This window comes from Zalophus californianus, chromosome 11, assembly GCF_009762305.2.
Source record: "Zalophus californianus isolate mZalCal1 chromosome 11, mZalCal1.pri.v2, whole genome shotgun sequence".
Classification (NCBI taxonomy): domain Eukaryota; kingdom Metazoa; phylum Chordata; class Mammalia; order Carnivora; family Otariidae; genus Zalophus; species Zalophus californianus.
The window spans coordinates 43,000,743-43,020,764 of record NC_045605.1 but is presented as its reverse complement, the minus strand read 5'-3'; the positions used below and the strand labels follow the sequence as shown (position 1 = coordinate 43,020,764).

Below are 20,022 nucleotides of genomic sequence, written 5' to 3'. Positions count from 1 at the left end.
ATCTAAAGTACTTAGGTAGCAAATTAACTCTCAGGATCAATCCAAACTACACTCCCCTCCCCCTGTGCTGTGTATAAGCTGACACATCTCACCTTTCTCATTTCACTCCCTATTAATCTTGCCCCACTCTACATTCTATTCCAACACACCAAAAAAAATTTTCAGGTTTCAATTACATAGGTGCCCAGTCTCCCTATGGGTCTCTGTTTTTAACACAAAGCCTCCAGGATAGTCTACTCATCAGTTTAAATACCATCCCTGCCGTGAAAAGCTTTCCTTGACTCCCAACCATTAGCTGCTCCTCTTGCAGTCCCATAGGTTTTATACACATGCTTCCAAGAGCATCATTGACCTTGATTTGGAATTTTATGGTATCTGTTTATCACAACATGGAATAAGATCCATAGAGGATAAGGATCATTCTGATCCATCCATGGAGCTTGACATGTAGTGGGTACAAAATAGAATATTTAATGAACAAATAAATGGGAAATTTAGTGAAGGGGGCAAAGAAAGCTGTATTATCACCGCTTCCTTGGGAAGAGCACTGAGAATCTGGAGGCCAATCGGTAATATCTATTGAAAGCCAAATGAAAATGCTGCCCCATTTACACCAAACATTGTCTGGGAGGGCTGACCCTTTCAGATACTCCTCATGGACCACTCTGAGCAGCTGTGGCCTGTGAGTGCAGCTGGGCTCATTCAACTGGGGTGCAACTTCTGCCTAACACAGTGGTTCTCAGTCCTGGATGCACATTATAGTCACATGGGGAACATGGCAGCTTGCTTTTAATCCTCTCTCAAAACAGCTCGTGGCAGGGTGCCTTGCCACCTGATGACACCCCTACATGTTTATGGGAAAAGGAAAAATAAAACTCTGAAACTGCCTTTCATATACTTCTAGATTTTTGGTTCTTTTTGGTTCATTATCACGGATATTTTGGTTCTTACCTGAAAATTCCTTCAAGTTTCATCATTAGCTTAAGTGATTTTAATCTGGTTTTCACTCCCTTACCCATTCCCCAAGGACTTGGCTGCCCTTTCCCCAACCAAGCTAAGAAGTTGTAGAGCATATATTTAAAATTATGGCCAGTTGAGGTTGGCCCTGGTTGAATTTCTTAGCTGTGGAGCAGGCTTATCATTTGCAGCTACTCATCCCTGACAATCTATGCTCTTAAAGTGTCCATTTCTTTTAAATGTGTTATTTTTCAGTAAAAATTTCCATAATCTCCTTAAATGAGTTCTATCATTAGGCAGATACATGAAGAAAAGGAGCTTCGGGGAACTGTTATTTCAAACCCAGAAAGAGGCTCCAAGTTTTTGTAGGGGTCTCAGCATAAATAAGTTTTGTATCTACTGCCTGGTTACTTCCTTTGGGCCCCCAAAATTCAGCTGTTTATTCATTTAATTACGCATTCATTAAACAACAGGGTTATGTCAATTCCTTGCTTAAAATTCCCCAAAGTCTTCTCATATATTTCAAAATAATTTTCAGACTTTTTACCTTTTTTAATGTGTAAAAAGGCCCTATATAGTTTTGGTTTAGTCACATATACCCACATACATCCTTCCTTCCAGTCCTTTTGAACCACTTGCAGGGCCCCAAAGGCATACCTCCATTTCTTCATGCTTGTGCTCTATTCTTTCCTAAACTGCCTTTCCCATTTAGTAATTTGCCCAGACGCACTATTCACTTTTCAAGAGTTGGATATGAGTGTCATCTAAAATGGGGTGTCTTACCCAACACCACCATCATGGTTAATTTATGTGTCAACTTGGCTAGGCCATGGTACCCAGACATTTGGTCAAGCATTATTCTAGATGTTTCTGTGAAGGTGTTTTTAAAGAAGATATTAATATTTAAATTAGTAGACTTTGAGGAAAGCAGATTACCCTCCATAATATGGGTAGACCCCATTTAATCAGTTGAAGGTCTTCATAAGAAAAAACAGACCTCCCCAAGAAAGAATGAATTGTGCTAGTAGACTGCCTTTGGATTTTAACTGTGTCTCTTGCCTCGGTCTCCAGCCTGCCTGCCTACCCGGAAGATTTTGGATATGCCAAGTTTCTACAATTGTATGAGACTCGCTCTCTCTGGCTCTCTCTGTTACTCTATCTTCCTTTCTCTATATTTTTCTCTGTGTCTCTCTCTGCAAGCACACACACACACACACACACACACACACACACACACACACACACACACACACCCCTTTGGTTCTGTTCTTCTGGGGAACTCTAATACATCACCCATCCCCTTCTGAATCAGATGCTATCTCCTCTTTCTTTGTTCTCCCAAGATGTTAATGGCCCTGCTTCTCCCATGGCACTCACACCATACCATGCTGAGTGACTGATCAGACTGCAACTCTCTTAAAGATTAGACAGTTTGCCATTTGAACTTTATAGTCCCACCACCTAACCCAATGGTTATTACATGCTAGACACTGTGCTAACTGTGGTGGATCAATGAATAGCATCCAACTCAAAACCATCAGCATCTCTTGGATTCCTCTTTTTCTCAGTTCCGTTATCTAACCACTAAATAAATGATATCTTAATATATTTAATTCACATTCTCTTTGAGAATTTAGTAAAAATTTGTGTGCTCTTCCAAGAAAACTCTACAATTCCTGCTAAATTTCACATATCTTTGAACTATGTGAACCCAGCCCACTTGTTGTGTAGGCAGTATGAGGGACATTTAGTGAAAAATGATCAATAAGACATCATTGTTCTCAGTGTTTTTCCCCATACACTGTTAGAGAGTGACACATAATAAAATAATTACAATATGACAGATGCAATAATCAAAGGAGAGAAACATTAACTCTGATTGGTATTTTCATAGAAGTGGCATTTAACCAAAGCCTTGAAGAAGCAAAAGATGTAGTAGAAAATAAAAGTTTAATGAAATCCTATGAAAGGAAAACTCAAAAACAAAGTAATTATAGTTTTAATATCAATAATAGTAATACTTACTCTATTCTATACATTATGCTAAGTGGTTTCACATATATTAACACAATAATCACCAGAATTGCTTTAGGTAAGTACTATGATGTGTTAGTTTTGCTAGGGCCACCATAACACAGTACTACAGCCTGGGTGAATTTGTTCCCCACACTAGACTAGAATTTTGGCTGGCTGGCTGTAGGTATCCCAAGCAGTGTCTCAGAGACAATGTGATGATCACTGCATCTGTCTTGGCCTTCCAGAAAGATGAAACCTGAGAAATATAATCCCAGATTCTCTTATCCTTTCATTGTCTCACTAATCTGATAGCTTCACTTATTAACACAGGCTGGTGGCTTCTTCATTTATATTTCTGGGAGTAAATCTTGCTCTGAAATCCAGACCTAAATATTTAGCTGACCACCTGCCATCCCCATTGGAATGTTTCAAAATTATCTTCAAGCACACAGCACATCAAAAATCATAATATTAAGATCCCTTCCTCATGCCATACTTCCTCTCCAGCTGTCTACATCTTTGGGAATAAAAAATATTTTGCTCTGCAGTATAAGCCAGAAAACCTGGAGTTTTCTATGACACCTCCTCCTTCAGTTGTACTGCTTGGACAGTCACACACCATCTTTTTGCCTAGACCTTGTTTTCACAGTGATTTCTTCATTCCTTGCTCCCTGTAAGGGATAGTTCCCCACAATGCAATCTGTGCAATCCTTTAAAAATGATCATCATATCAATTATTTAAAAATTATCACCTACCACCCCAGAGACAGTGACTTCCTGTTGCTCTTAGGAAAATGTACAAATATTTCTCATGTGTCTTCTGCAGCACTTCATGATGGGGGCCCCATTTACCTCTCTAGCCTGATCTCTATTTTCTTCCTGCTTTCCATAGACCTATCAGTCATTTAGTTCCTTGGACTTGCTATGTACTTCTCATCAAAAGCCCTTTGCAAACTCTTTTTGAGTCTTCAGAAATGTTCCTCCACCATTTCTCTAAATATGCTTTCTTCAACTCGGTTTAACAGACTATCAGAGACTTTCCCAGAGGCTACAGACTAAATGAAGTCTCCTCATTACATCTTACCTTGTTGTTTTCTTGCATAGTATTTACCAGTCTGTAATTATAGATTTATTTTTGAAATTACTGGTTAGTATCTGTCTCCACCCCTAGCCTATAAGTACCACAAGGACAGGAAACTTCACCAAAGGTAACTTGGGGAACTTTTTCTTGCACAAAGACAGTTTATTATAGATGCTCAGAATGTACATATTCATCTATTTCTTAAATAGATGAATAAATGAATGAAAACTTTTTCTGCCAAAGAGGTGTATGTTACTATTTTGTTGTGGTGGTAGAGGAGGTACTAAAGTAAATCAGCTTTTAAATAAATTAAGGCTTTCTTGTTTGTTCTTTTAAAAAAAATAAACTCTCATTTAGAAGTCTTCTAGTTACAAAAATGTGCAAAGATAGAACCAAGTTCCCATATACTCCAGATCTATGTCCCCCTATTATTGTGTCTTACATTGGTATGGAACATTTGTCACAATTAATGAAATAATACTGATCCATTATTAACCAAAGTCCATACTTTATTAAGATTACTTAGTAGTTATTTAATATCTTTTGCAGGATCCCAAGCAGGATACCACATTACATTTAATCATCATATCCCTTAGGCTCTTCTTGGCTGTGACAAGTTTTCAGACTTCCCTTGTTTTGGATGTCCTTGACAGTTTTGAGAAATACTGCTCAGATTTTTGTAGAAGGACTCTCTATTGGGATTTGCCTGATGTTTTTCTCATGTTTAGACTGGAGTTATGTGTTTTGGGTAGGAAGATGACAGAGATAATCACCATTCTCTTCACGTCATTTCAAGGTTGCATGCTAGAAACACATATGATTATCGATGTTAATCTTGATCACCTGGCAGAGGTAGTATTGGTCAGTTTCTCAAACTGTTAAATGACTTCACCACTCTTCCCTAATGTACTCTATGGAAGGAAGTCACTATGTGCAGAGTTATATACCACCTGCATTAAGTACTTGGAGTATTTACATAATTATTTGAAATTCTTCTGCATGGTATACTTATGTATTCCCCCCATTTATTTATTTATTCATTAATTTATATCAGTAGTTTCAGTGGGTATCTCTGGTTGCTTTTATTGGAGAATATTTCTTCTGCTCTGTTCACTTTTTCTTCTTCTGTAATTCTAATTACACATGTTACCTTTTTTGAAATTATCCCACAGTTCTTGATTCCCCCCCCATTCTTTCTTTGCTTTGCTTTCTAGTTTGGGAAGTTTCTCTCTCCAAGCTTACTGATTCTTTTCTAAGCTGCGTCGAATGATGAACCCATCAAAGGCATTCTTCATTTCTGCTACGGTGTTTTTGATTTCCAACATTTCCTTTGAGTCTTTCTTAGAGTCTTTCCACCAATCTGCTTCACTACCCATCTGTTCTTGCATGTCATTTACTTTTTCTGTGAGAGCCCTTAACATATTATTCACAACTGTTTAAATTCCCTGTCTGATAATTCCAATATCTATTTCATATCTGAGTTGGGGCTTACTTTGCTTTGATTGCTTTGTCTCTTCAGACTGTCCTTTCCTTGCCTTTTGGCATGCTATGTAATTTGTTATTGAAAGGCAGATATATTTTGTGGAGTAGGAGGAACTGAGGTAGATAGGCCTTTAATGTAGGGATGTATGTTAATCTGGCAAGATGTTGAGCTGTGTTTAATGATTTTTGTAGCTGTAGGTGCTAGAGGCTTCAAATTTCCCTAGGTCTGTCTTAGTCTTCACTCTTGGCTTTGGGCTTTCCTGTATACTAGTCCTCTGATACTGTCTCTCTTGTAGCTCTTTCAGTTGCAATCTCTGTCATTATACTGGAGATCTGTTGATATCAAGGTGGGGTGGGGTGTTGTGTTCTAAAATATTCTGATTAAATTTCAGTCTTTTACTTGGCTAATGTCTTGGGGCTCTGACCTTTATGACTGTTTCTCCAATGGTATAGCTTTTCTTTTCCTCTCCTTCCTACATTTTTGGTTACAGTATTTCCAATTTATTTCCTTGAAGCCCTGACCAATGTGGCCTATGTTTTATTTCCTCTTAAGTGAGAGAAAAGCTGGAATCCCCTTCTCCCAGTTGGATAAGGCTCTGGAAAGTTATTTCCTCTGAATGAAAGAGGTTTGTTATAGAGAAGGCTGGGGACTTACTTCATAATGGTACCTCTCTCCCTCCCTCTGACAGAGCCAGGAGAGGATCTTTCTCCAGTCTTCATCATGAAAACCTGGTAGAGTTCCTGGAGTTAAAATCCCCAAATGCATGGGAGTCTCCCTAACACTCCCAGGCTCCCAGGAGTTTCTCACTACCACGGTTAGTCCATACTCAATCTCCAACTGTTCATCAAAATGTTCAAGTATCTCTACCCATTTATGGATACAACTATTTCTGTTCCTGAAGAGCAAGTCTCAGCTGTGTTCCCCTGGATGTACTTATCTCTGCAGTTTGGGGGCGTGGGTGACTGTTTGTTCTGTGACCTCATTCTCTCATGGTCCAAGAAAAGTTGTTGGTTTTCCATTTGTCTAGCCTTTTCTTGCTGTAAGGATGGGAGTGTCCAGGGTTCTTACACATAAGACTTGAAACCAGATGTCTTGCAGTACTTTTATATATAAAACACACTCCTTCCTATTTGCATCTGCCATCATCTTTATGTTTTCCTAATTCCGGAAAACTTCCTAGATACAGATTATATAAATCTTTTGTAAGAAGATAAGTTCTTGCCAAAATATCAGTGTGATTATCTAAGTTAAGCATCAGTATTCTAATGTGAGTCATTTTAGACATGGTTTGATGAAATTAACTGAAGATGAGAACCACCAATGAAGAATTTAATCAAGATTAATATCTTCCTTTTAAAAGGTTGATAAGGTGGGTGAGCACATTAATGGTTTTATCTATTAAATCTTTTGGTGCTAAGAATTGATGTCCTTGTCTTATCTAGGTAAAGAATTTTTGTTTCTTGGCAGAAAAAAAGATTATTTATAAGCTGAACTATAGTAGTAATTTTTCTCAATTGGTGGAAGGCACAATTTTTGCCTCAAGCCCTTATCTGGTAGCTCATTTAGAAACAGTGGGCTGTTTCTAAATCAAAGTTTAATAGAGGTGGGGGGGAGACTAATTGTATCAGAGAGCCTCCTTCTCATTAAAAAATATAGATTTGCCAGTTGACAAGCTGATAAATATTGTTTAAGCATGTTTAAATATTGTTTAAACATTAAATATTGCATAATGCAATAAAATACCTTTTAAATCATTATAATACAATTCTCTTTTTTGTTAAAATATATGTAGTGTTATTATGCAGATTTTATAAACTAGATATAACAGAAGTATGAAGCGATTATATGAATTCTTTCTTCTCTCATTTTGGCTCATTTATATTTTCTAAATTGCATATAATAAACAAGTAATGCTTTTATGGAAAGTAGAAACCTGCAGAAGTTAAAACAAAAAAACTAATTAATAAAATTTTAGGACTTGAATAGAATGTGGGACTTGTTTGTTAGGCCTTCTTAAAAAGATCCAGCTCAAAGGGGTGCCTGGGTGGCACAGTCAGTTAAGCATCCAACTCTTGACTTCAGCTCAGGTCATGGATCTGAGGGTTGTGAGATCGAGCCCTGCATTAGGCTCTGCACTGGGCATGGAGTTTGCTTAAGATTCTCTCTCTCCCTTTCCCTCTGCTCCTCACCTCCCCACCACTGCTTTCACTCTCCCTCTAAAAAATAAACTAAATGTTTCCCTAATTAAAAAAAAAAAAGAACCAGCTCAAATATACATGGCTTTGGCATTTCTGTAACAGTATGTCTCACTTCTCATGCCAATTTTAACATTCTTCAAAGATAACATTAATAGTGAGGAGTGGGGAGAAGAGGAAGAAGGGGATGTGGATGATGATTGTTTCCACTTACATTTGTCAAGCACTTAACTAGACATCTTACTGATATTAGTTAATCCAGAAATATTATTCCCATTTCACATGTGAAGAAAATGAAAATCAAACAGTTTAAGAAATTTTACAAAGTTCCCTTGTCACAACCCATGGAACTCAGGTTTTTATGCAGGCTCATATTTCTCCAAAATTTGACATACAATAAGTACTCAGTAAACATATTTAATAATTGAGCTATTTAGAGAGCATTTAATATTTATGGACCAGATTTTCAGTGCTTATCAGTGGCCTGCTGATCTCTCAATTAATTCAAAATTAAAAGCCAACTTGAACCACAACTAGTATTTGGAGTCCAGATTCTCTAAGCAAATAAAATTGTTTTTCATCATGGAAAAAATGATCACCATGCTGCCATCCAGCATCATTGTTCTCTTCTTTACTGTACTTCAAAATGTTTTTTCAATTTTTGTTTGTTTATTTGTTTGAAGCATTATCACTTTCCTTTTTAGCACCATTGCTGGGACCATGCACTTACCCTTTATCTCCTGGAATAAATTTTATAGCTAAGTACCATAGCTTACTTATTTAGCACTTTCCTAAATATTATCACATGAGATCATCCCTTTGGAAATAGGGCAGATATTATTGCTTGCATTTAAAGATGAGGAGGCTAGATCTCCAAGAATTTCATTGATTTGTTTAGAGTCATACAGCTTTTAAAGCACAGAGCTAGGCCTCAAGGGGAGTTCTCTGACCTCAGATCTTATTCTTCCTTCTGTTATATGGCCTAATAATACAAAGCCATTCTCTTTGTCACATTTTTTAGTGACACACTATAAATTCTTCTATAGGTTGAGTATTCTTACTCAATCTTTTTGATCCCTTAATTGTTAAGCTTTCGTTCCAGTCAGAATTTTTAATTGTGCAGAACAGAGACTAACTCTGGCCAATTTACAGAAAAAGAATTTACTAAGAAGATATTGGATAGCTCAGGAAATCATGGAGAAGCAGGTTCAGAAACAGGTGGGAACAAGGGAGGAGGAGGGTGGCAACCATGAGCTCTGCTAAAACCATTCTCTAGAGCACCAGATATTTCCTTGCTGGTTATTCCAGTCTTGCAATCCCTAAAAATTGGATATTGTTATTGCAAATGTCTTTGCCCATGACCAGAATAGTTTTCAATCATCCTTTCTTCTGTGTGTCACTATCTTCTGTTTCAAAGGCTTCATGGGTATATCTGAGTGACTGAGTATGGATCATAATGGTCATACTCTAGTTTCAGGGGAATTTGGGAAACCAGTCCAAGTATTTTTAGTCTCCATTATGGGAGGTGAGCTCTTTCTCTCTCCAAGTTTCATTAAGCATACTCTTCACTAAATATGGCAAGATGGTTGAAATAATTGAAAGTGTCCCTACCATGACCCCCAAAATGACCAAATTCCAGTATGGATTCCAACTTAGTTTTATGTGTCCTTTCTTTGGGTTAACTTTCTTTGAGATAAGAAACATATTTAATTTACAACTTTGACCCAGTTGTCACTCAACCAATAATTACCCTTGCTTTGCAGCTTTCTGAAAGGTCTAAACTTGTCATGTAAGATTCACTTACTTAAGAAATTCCCCTTCCAAAATTATCTTCCCATATTTCTTTCAAATAAGTGAGCTTCATCAGGGCCTGACAGTATGAACTAGTGCTTTACAAAATATTTTCAAAGCATGAAAAATATATTTGGCATCTTTCCATGTCTTGGGATTTTAAGATATGCCTTGTTATTTTACTTTAAGAATTCTAAATATTTTATAAATAGCATGTCTCTAAGTCTGAATAATCCTTTCCTCTACAGTATTTTTGAACAGTGGCTCCGAAGGCACCATCCTCTTCAAGAAGTTTATCCAGAAGCCAATGCACCCATTGGACACAACCGGGAATCCTACATGGTTCCTTTTATACCTTTGTACAGAAATGGTGATTTTTTTATTTCATCCAGAGATCTGGGCTATGACTATAGCAACCTACAAGAATCAGGTAAAGTTTAATTTCTTTCATATGAATTAGTGAATCTAGTGTGACCAACTTCTTTTGAGAGAGAACCTAACCATATGTATTTATAATGTTATCCCCAAAGCCTTTAAATTGGGAAAGCACATTACAACTCTTAATTTATCACTAATTTATTATTACATGAACTAAGTTGCAAGGATCTTTAAATTCACATCCATTCTGCTTAATATAGGGCATTTTGTATATGGAACCATGGAAAGAACACTAGAATTAAAATCAGAAAGGAAAAAACGGGTTTAAGACATGACCCTATCAGCTGACTGTTAAGTGACTTGGAAATTTTGCTTCAATCCCATGCATCTCAGTTTTTTAACCTGAAGTATTGGGATCAGAATACCACAAAGAGATATTGTGATAATTTTTTTAAAAGACTTTATTTATTTGAGAGCAAGGGAGAGTATGAGCTGGGGGAGAGGCAGATGGAGAGGGAGAGGAAGACTCCCCACTGAGCCAGAAGCCCTATGTGGGCCTCAATTCCAGGACCCTGGGATCATGACCTGAGTGGAAGGCAGATGCTCAACTGACTGCCTTCCAGACACCCCAAGATACTGTGATAATTAAATGAATATGATGTATTAAAGAGTCCAGTATGGTGTGGTACAAGATAGACATCCAGCAGGTTTAGAGTCATCTTTGGGAACTTTCTCCTAGGGTTACCAAGAAAATTTGTGGATATTTTTATTTTAAGTCCAGTTAATAATAATAATAAAAAAGAAAAAGGAGTAGAAGAAAGAATGAACTATTATGATAATTTTTATGACTATGATTAAGGTAATAGTATAAAACTCTAAGATTATAATTCTATATGGACTTTAAATAATCTTCCTGAGTAGAAATATGTCAATATCTTCTTAATAAATGAGGAACAGTTAGCAATGTCTTCCCCCACCAAAGAGCCTGCTACATGCAGATCTCATACATGTGTTATTAATCAATCATATGTTAGGTAAGTATTATTATCTCCAGAAACAGGTGAGGACGCTAATACTATGAGAATTTAAGTGACTTTCCCAATATCAGACACCAATATATGGAGAAGCCAGATATCAAAACCACAAGGCCCTCTCTTCAACTCAATACATTATGGCTCAGTCGTTAAGCATCTGCCTTCGGCTCAGGTCATGATCCCAGGGTCCTGGGATCGAGTACCACATCGGGCTCCCTGCTCAGCAGGAAGCCTGCTTCTCCCTCTCCCACTCCCCCTGCTTGTGTTCCTGCTCTCACTGTCTCTCTCTGTCAAATAAATAAAATCTTAAAAAAAAATTCAATACATTATGCTTCTACTCTAACACAAGATGGTCAACAACCAAAAACAGTAAAACAGCATATGGCTTGTAGGTAAGAGGTATTTGATAAGCATTGATATTTCATTATATTCATTGATAACTCATAAAATGATAATTCATAACAAGAAGATAAGTAAATTAAACAAATTAATGACATTTACCAACTTCCAAACCTTGTGTTAGATTTTAAGGAAAATGACTGACATAGTTCCAAATCTCAAGGAGCTCCAAGTTCAGTGTGGAAGACAGACAGTTGTGCAAGAAAGTACAAAACATCAGGCTGTGTTAAGTGCAGCAAAAGAGTCATAAACAAAAATCCAACAGGAGCACAGGGGAGAAAGCAATGACTTCTGAATAATTCAGCCTAGAAAGACAAGACAAGACTCTGAAGGATGAGCAGGCAAGTAGCAGATAGAAAAGGGCAGAGAATAAGAGAATATTCTAAATGAAGAAAATAACAGGAAAAATAGAGGTGGAAAGTGTACAGTGTATTTATACAATGTTAATTTCTCCTATTTGAGTAGGAGAAGCAATGGAAAATTTCCCTGTGGAGAGAAATGGAGTCCCTTCATAATAACTAACACATATTGAGTATTTTTTATGTGCCAGGAACTCCTCTAGGAGTGTCCTGTGCATTATTTCCTTTAATCTTCATAACATATATATATATATATATATATATATATATATATATATATAAAATTTTCTTTTTCAGGTGAGAAAACAGAGGCTTAAGAATATAAATAAGATGTCCCAGGCCATCTAGCTAGTATGTGGCACAGCAGAACCACAGTTTAGGGCCAACAGGAGAACCTGTATTTTGTCAACTTTTACCTGCCCTTTGGGGGGCCATTAGCTGAACAAATATGGGTTTGATTAACCTGTTTTGTTTTATCTGAAAATCATAGCCAGTGGAAGGAATACTAAAATGTCCAGCATTAGAAATCAGTTTCTTTAAAAACGTTGAGATCACTGAGAACAGGGGATTTTGCAAAGGGCAGAGGTGCGGTAGCTCTGTCAAAAAAGTGGCAGTCTCATGTAACAGGTCTTCCCTTCTGAAAGGGAGGGAAAGGAGCATATTGGTAATGGCTTTTCAGAGATTCACCACTTAGGACTTTATGATTTCCAAAACATGCCAGACTCTTTCATGGGCCCATGCTTTTAAACATGCTGTTCTCTCTGGCTAAATTCTGATCCTGTTTATCCATTTGTCAAACTCTCAGATAGGAAATCATTTTATGCATATATATATATAGTCATGTCTAATCACTCCTTATTAGAGTTATATGATAATTTTTTATGTTTGAACCTTTCCCCTGTCCACCTTGACTATGAGTCCTACAAGACTAGAATTGACATTTTGCAAACTTCTCTGGTTTAAGTATCAAATGACATTCGGTATCACTGGGGTGAAATCAGTGAGTCAATCTGAGTACAAGTGATATTGATCATGAAGGGTGGTATCTCTTAACCAATATAAGTAAAGATTCTTATTAAAGTGTCACCACTTTTAATATCCAGGTCATTTTTAGATATGTATTTTTAACATATTTCAAGTCTTCTATTACACTAGGTATTTTCTAGGTGGTTTTATTGATGTATTTATTCTCTCTTTTTTTTGTATTTTTTATTATGTTCTGTTAAACACCATGCATTACATCATTAGTTTTTGATGTAGTGTTCCATGATTTATTGTTTGCATATAACACCCAGTGCTCCAGTCAATACCTGCCCTCTTTAATACCCATCACCAGGCTAACCCATGCCCCGACCCCCCTCCCCTCTAGAACCCTCAATTTGTTTCTCAGAGTCCATAGTCTCTCATGGTTCGTCTCCCCCTCTGATTTCCCCCCCTTCATTTTTCCCTTCCTGCTATCTTCTTCTTCTTCTTCTTTTTAACATGTAATGTATTATTTGTTTCAGAGGTACAGGTCTGTGATTTAACAGTCTTACACAATTCACAGCACTCACCATAGCACATACCCTCCCAATGTCTATCACCGAGCCACAACATCCCTCCCACCCCCCACCACTCCAGCAAACCTCAGTTTGTTTCCTGAGAGTAAGAATTCCTCGCAACAGTGAGGTCATATGATACATGTCATTCTCTGATTGACTTATTTCGCTCTGCATAATACTCTCCAGTTCCATCCATGTTGTTGCAAGATTTCATTCCTTTTGATGGCTGCATAATATTCCATTGTATATATATACCACATCTTCTTTATCCATTCATCTGTTGATGGACATCTTGGCTCTTTCCATAGTTTGGCTATTGTGGACATTCCTGCTACAAACATCGGGGTGCACGTACCCCTTCAGATCCCTACATTTGTATCTTTGTGGTAAATACCCAGCAGTGCAATTGCTGGGTCAGAGGGTAGCTCTATTTTCAACCTTTTGAGGAACCTCCATACTGTTTTCCAGAGTGGCTGCACCAGCTTGCATTCCTACCAACAGTGTAGGAGGGTTCCCCTTTCTCTGCATCCCTGACAACATCTGTCATTTCCTGACTTGTTAATTTTGGCCATTCTGACTGGTGTGAGGTGGTATCTCATTGAGGTTTTGATTTGGATCTCCCTGATGCCGAACAATGTTGAGCACGTTTTCATGTGTCTGTTGGCCATTTGGATGTCTTCTTTGGAAAAATGTCTGTTCATGTCTTCTGCCCATTTCTTGATTGGATCATTTGTTCTTTGGGTGTTAAGTTTCAGAAGTTCTTTATAGATTTTGGGTACAAGTCCTTTATCTGATATGTCATTTGCAAATATCTTCTCCCATTCTGTCGGTTGTCTTTTGGTTTTGTGGACTGTTTCTTTTGCTGTGCAAAAGCTTTTTATCTTGATGAAGTCCCAATAGTTCATTTTTGCCCTTGCTTCCCTTGCCTTTGGCGATGTTACTAGGAACAAGTTGCTGAGGCTGAGGTCAAAGAGGTTGCTGCCTGTGTTCTCCTTTAGGATTTTGATGGACTCCTGTCTCACATTTAGGTCTTTCAACAATTTGGAGTCTATTTTTGTGTGTGGTGTAAGGAAATAGTCCCGTTTCATTCTTCTGCATGTGGCTGTCCAATTTTCCCAACACCATTTTTTGAAGAGACTGTCTTTTTTCCATTGGACATTCTTTCCTGCTTTGTTGAAGATGAGTTGACCACAGAGTTGAGGGTATATTTCTGGGCTTTCTATTCAGTTCTTATGGTTTTGGGTGCAATTGTAAATGGGATCAACTCCTTAATTTCTCTTTCTTCTATCTTGTTGTTGGTGTATAGAAATGCAAGTGATTTCTGGGCATTGATTTTATATACTGCCACTTTACTGAATTCCTGTATGAGTTCTAGCAGTGTTGGGGTGGAGTCTTTGGGTTTTCCAGACAAAGTATCATATCATCTGCAAACAGTGAGAGTTTGACTTCTTCTTTGCCAATTCGGATGCATTTTTTTCTTTTTGTTCTCTGACTGCTGTGGCTAGAACTTCTAATACTATGTTGAATAGCAGTGGTGATCGTGGACATCGCTGCCTTGTTCCTGACCTTAGGGGGAAAGCTCTCAGTTTTTTCCCCATTCAGAATGATATTCGCTGTGAGTTTTTCATAGATGGCTTTTATGTTATTGAGGTATGTACCCTCCATGCCTATACTCTGAAGAGTTTCGATCAAGAAAGGATGCTGTATTTTGTCAAATGCTTTTTCTGCATCTATTGAGAGGATCATATGGTTCTTGTTCTTTCTTTTATTAATGTATTATATAACATTGATTGATTTGAAGATGTTGAACCAACCTTGCAGCCCAGGGATAAATCCCACTTGGTCATGGTGAATAATCCTTTTAATGGACTGTTGGATCCTATTGGCTAGTATTTTGGTGAGAATTTTTGCAACCATCTCATCAAGGATATTGGTCTGTAATTCTCCTTTTTGATTGGGTCTTTGTCTGGTTTTGGGATCAAGGTAATGGTGGCCTCATAAAACGAGTTTGGAAGTTTTCCTTCCATTTCTATTTTTTGGAACAGTTTCAGAAGAATAGGTATTAATTCTTCTTTAAATGTTTGGTAGAATTCCCCTGGGAAACCATCGGGCCCTGGGCTTTTGTTTGTTGGGAGATTTTTGATGACTGCTTCAATTTCCTTAGTGGTTATAAGTCTGTTCAGGTTTTCTATTTCTTCCTGGTTCAGTTTTGGTAGTTAATATATCTCTAGTAATGCATCCATTTCTTCCAGATTGTCTGATTTGCTGGCATAGAGTTGCTCATAATATATTCTTATAATTGTTTGTATTTCTTTGGTGTTGGTTGTGATCTCTCCTCTCTCATTCATGATTTTATTTATTTGGGTCATTTCTCTTTTCTTTTGATAAGTCTGGCCAGGGATTTATCAATCTTGTTAATTCTTTCAAAGAACCAGCTCCTAGTTTCGTTGATCTGTTCTACTGTTCTTTTGGTTTCTATTTCATTGATTTCTGCTTTGATCTTTATTATTTCTCTTCTCCTGCTGGGTTTGGGCTTTATTTGCTGTTCTTTCTCCAGCTCCTTTAGGTGTAGGGTTAGGTTGTGTATTTGAGACCTTTCTTGTTTCTTTCTATATACATGTATTTAACACTACCTTGAACAAAGCATTGTTTTAGAATGGATACAGTGGTAAACAACATAGCCTATCTTCAGAAGGTTTACATTGTAATGGATGATAAGAACCTTAAACAATTACTTGCACAATGACTTATTTATCTAGTGACGTACCTACCTCTAGGGGTCAACAAAGTGTTAATAAGGAAGAAGTGATTAGTTGAAAAGGGGGTCTTGATTATAGATTTTGGCCATACTGTTAAAATTACAGAAGCCATTGATAAATTTTAAACGGTTTGAATATTCAAAACCTTCTTGTTGCTGTAGCATGTAGAAAATTCTGTAGCAGTTGCAAAGCACCTTCAGGGAAGGTAGTGAAAATGCTATTACCTGCATCCAGGAGAGAGGTGAAGGCAATGTGGATTGCAGTGGTTGTGCTCGGGAGAGGGCAGAAGGCATGAAAGAATTTGACATTATTTTGAATTTATATAAAATATACAGAACTTGGAAAATGATTCATATACGAGGTGAGAAAGAAGGAGATACTGGGGATGCCTGTAAGCTCTCTGGCCTATGAACATGATGGGTGGTGACACTCACTGAGATAGTGACAGTAGGAGCAAGACCAGACACAGAGGGAATCTCCTGGTTGTATTGGCTACACAGTGAAATGGGGTGATAGGAAACATCAGGGCAAATATAGGGCAGGTGGATGCCCCTGAAACTCGAAGACATTTTGGATTGCAGATACTAATGGGCTATAAATTACAGGCATCAGCATATAAATTGTTATCTCTGCTAATCTTCACAACCTTATGTAGTAGTGACTTTTGATTTTGTTTTATAGGTAAATTGAAAACAGAAAGGTAAAGTGACTAATTTATTTTTTAAGATTTTATTTATTCATTCATGAAAGACAGAGAGAGAGAGAGAGAGAGAGAGGCAGAGGGAGAAGCAGGCTCCCAAGGAGCAGGGAGCCCGATGCAGGACTCGATCCCAGGACCCTGGGATCATGACCTGAGCCGAAGGCAGACGCCCAACCATCTGAGCCACCCAGGCGCCCTAAAGTGACTAATTCTAAGTCACAGAGCTACGAAGTGGCCAATACCGAATCCCAAACTAATTTTCTCCCCATTACTTCACAGTAGAGAGGGTTCTCTTTAGTTCCCATATGTACTGTCCACTCTGTTCTATCTCATGGTTCCTTCCCTGGTGTCCAAATAGGTACTTTTTACTGAAAAGGCAGAAAAACCATTGGAACAGAGGAGGGGGTAGAGGCTCAAAGAGTCCCATTAGGGGCTTATGGTATTTATTGTTTATTTCTAGTTAAACATTTAAAAAAATAAAATAGATTTGAAATGTTTTATCTATTTAGGGTACTTTTCATACACCTGTGAATCCACAGTATTAATTTTAGAGAAGTTTGACTTTATAAACAACAATAGTAATTGCCTATTTTCCTTTTATGAATTATTCTATTGCTTCTGATGCACCTTCAAGGAATTTAAAATTTGTACTTAATTATTGCTAAATTTTAGGCCTACTAAAATTTCTTAAAAACTTCTTGATATAATTTAGTCCTCAAGCAGTTTGTTATTCATCATTCAGGTACTCATGTTTGTAATTACTTAAGTGTTTTTTGTAAAAGGCAGCTGATGTCTGGCATTTGTCAAACATTTTCTCTTATAATTGAATTTAGTGATGCTTTTAAAAATTGAGCAGCAGGTGATTTTGTTGCATGCATAATTGATTAAAAGGCAAGACCAAAAACCTTTGTCAATGAAAGCTTTTGAACTCAATGCTGTTGGTATATGTGATCCTGTTTTCTGTATGGTACTGCTCTGTTGAGAGCTTCCTAAACCCAATATATTCCCAGAGACCTTGACATCTGATGTTAAAAATGAGATGAGGAGACATGATCATGGTAACTAGAATGTCTCATTCTGCAGATGGGATTTGATGATGGGCTTCTGTCATTCACAGATGTGTTCAATAGCTATGCTTGTCTACATAGAATTTTGTCTATGTGTTAATAATCATTTATATGCCAGGTGGTGGTCCTGTTCCCTTTGCCTGGAATGGCTTGCCATCAACATCACATGCTCAAATTCTATTCATTCTTTTACTCAGTGAGAGAGTCTTCTGGGGGGCCTTCCTTGACTCCCCAAACAGATATAAGAGGTCTTTCCACCATGATTCCATTGTATCTTTTTCATACTTTCATCATTGCATTACTCTTGAAAAAATTTGTGTACTTTTCAGTCTTTTTTTCCAGTTATTGTTTCTTCAGGCCAGGACCTTTGCTTATGTATCTTACAGTGCTAGGACCACCACCTGGCATATCATGTGTCTCAGGGAACATTTGCTGTATGAATGAATCAACAAATGAATGGATAGAAGAATGAAAGATAAATCAAATAAGACCTAATACTCGCTCTCAAGAATTTATGATCAAGCCTGAAAAGTTAAGACATACATATAAATAATATTAACACATAGACAATTGTGTCATGTGTCCCAAGAAAGCAGAGAAAAAGTCTGAGAATACAAGAGAGAGCTGACCTGAATCAGTAATAAAAGCAGGTTCGAGAGAGAAAATTCTTATTGGAAGTTGGTTCCATTGAAATATTGTTGAAATTATTATGGAATAACAAGAATCAGTAACAGTTATGAATTGCTTTCTATGTGCTAGGCATTGTACCAAGGGTTATATATACATTGTCTCATTTAAATATTACAGACAAACCTAAGTTACAGATTCCTAATTCATTAAGTTAGGATAATGGTCCCAAACTAACTCATACATTTGTTGTGTGAGTCAGTGAGCATGTGATTTGAACATGATAGAGCACAAGAAAAACAGAAGACCATACTATTATTCTGAAGAGAAAGGGTGACATGAAAAATGGAACTTTAGGGAAAGATAGAAAAATTATGATATTAAGAAAGAATTTAAAGGTGCACTGTTTGGGTTCAAAAGCAGATAGCTGAGAACAGAAGTCTGAAGTTTGGTTTGGAGCCACTGAGAAATATAAAGAGTGTTTCAAAGAAGACCATTGGTGACAGTAAAAATTAAGACCACTTAGAGTAGACTGAAGTAAACAAACTATAAGAGAAGCTGAACAGCAGGACAGATGTAGAAATAGTATTTTGAAATTGTAACTTGGGTTTAAGCTGAGCCAGAAGCAGAGGAAATCATATTTCCTATGTAACCTCTCTGTGCTCTGATAGACATTTTAAATGTACTTTATATATTGAAGTGACTGCTAGCAAAATAAGGCAGACGTTTTAGTCCCTCTTTCAAAGTAATTTTAAATATATTGAAAATAGTAACTTTTTGATGTTTCTTTTTACTTTTAGCTTTTTGGCTTTCATTGTTTAGATTTAAATATCAAAGTTATAAATCATTTTTATAATTTATTTGGTATATCAAATATCAAAAAATCATTTTTATAATTTATTTGGTAATGTTTATCCTTTGCAAGTTGTTATCCCTTCCTGATGAAGAGAAACTCTAAATTGCAATACTGTTCAAATTAATGCACTCTAGGAATTTTAGGGGTAACTTAGTGACAGCTGTTTAAAAGAATGGTGTCAAGGACAGAAGAAGAAAATGTAATGGGAGAAATGGATCAGGTTTTAGCCCTATAGCCCCACGTAAGCGAGGGAAGCTCCACTTTTTTCTCCTTTGAATGAATATTGGGCTTTAGTGTTAGCGAAATTAGTTTGTAACAAATTCTCCTAATTAAAAAAAAGAACATTCCTGCTTTAATCATTCTGAACATTATGGAGTTTATGGCCAACAGTGAGACTTTCATTTTAAATTTTATTTCATGTTTCTTTCCAAGATAGTTTATTACCTTTCTCATTGGTTTGTGGATAGCTTTTTTATTATATATGGAGTTTACATATAGTTGCATTCCAAAATTTCCTAAGGTAATTACTCTATCTTTTATTGTGGTGGGCATATAATTAACTTTTAAAAATAATTAGGACTTTCAAAAATGCAAATGGCAGAAGCTCCATAGAAATGAAATTAGATTAAAAAGGGAATTTATTAGTTTAAAAAAATCCAAGGAAGGGATGAACACTCAGACTCTGGGAAAGGCAGAAATGCAGCTGAGACTGAGGAACAGCAGGAACCAGGGAACTAAGTGCTCTAAGGACTCTCTCTCTTTGTATCTCTTTGTCTCTC

At 37.0% G+C, this 20,022-nt stretch overlaps 1 protein-coding gene across 2 annotated transcripts in view; it reads left to right on the top strand.

The window, feature by feature from the left end:
- Positions 1–20,022, top strand: part of TYR (tyrosinase) — a 140,896-nt gene that overhangs the window by 118,974 nt on the left and 1,900 nt on the right. For both annotated transcript variants that reach the window (XM_027580553.2, XM_035722986.1), the window contains one exon: positions 9,772–9,953. In XM_027580553.2, coding sequence (XP_027436354.1) covers positions 9,772–9,953 — 182 coding nt within the window. The remainder of the gene's footprint in view (positions 1–9,771; positions 9,954–20,022) is intronic.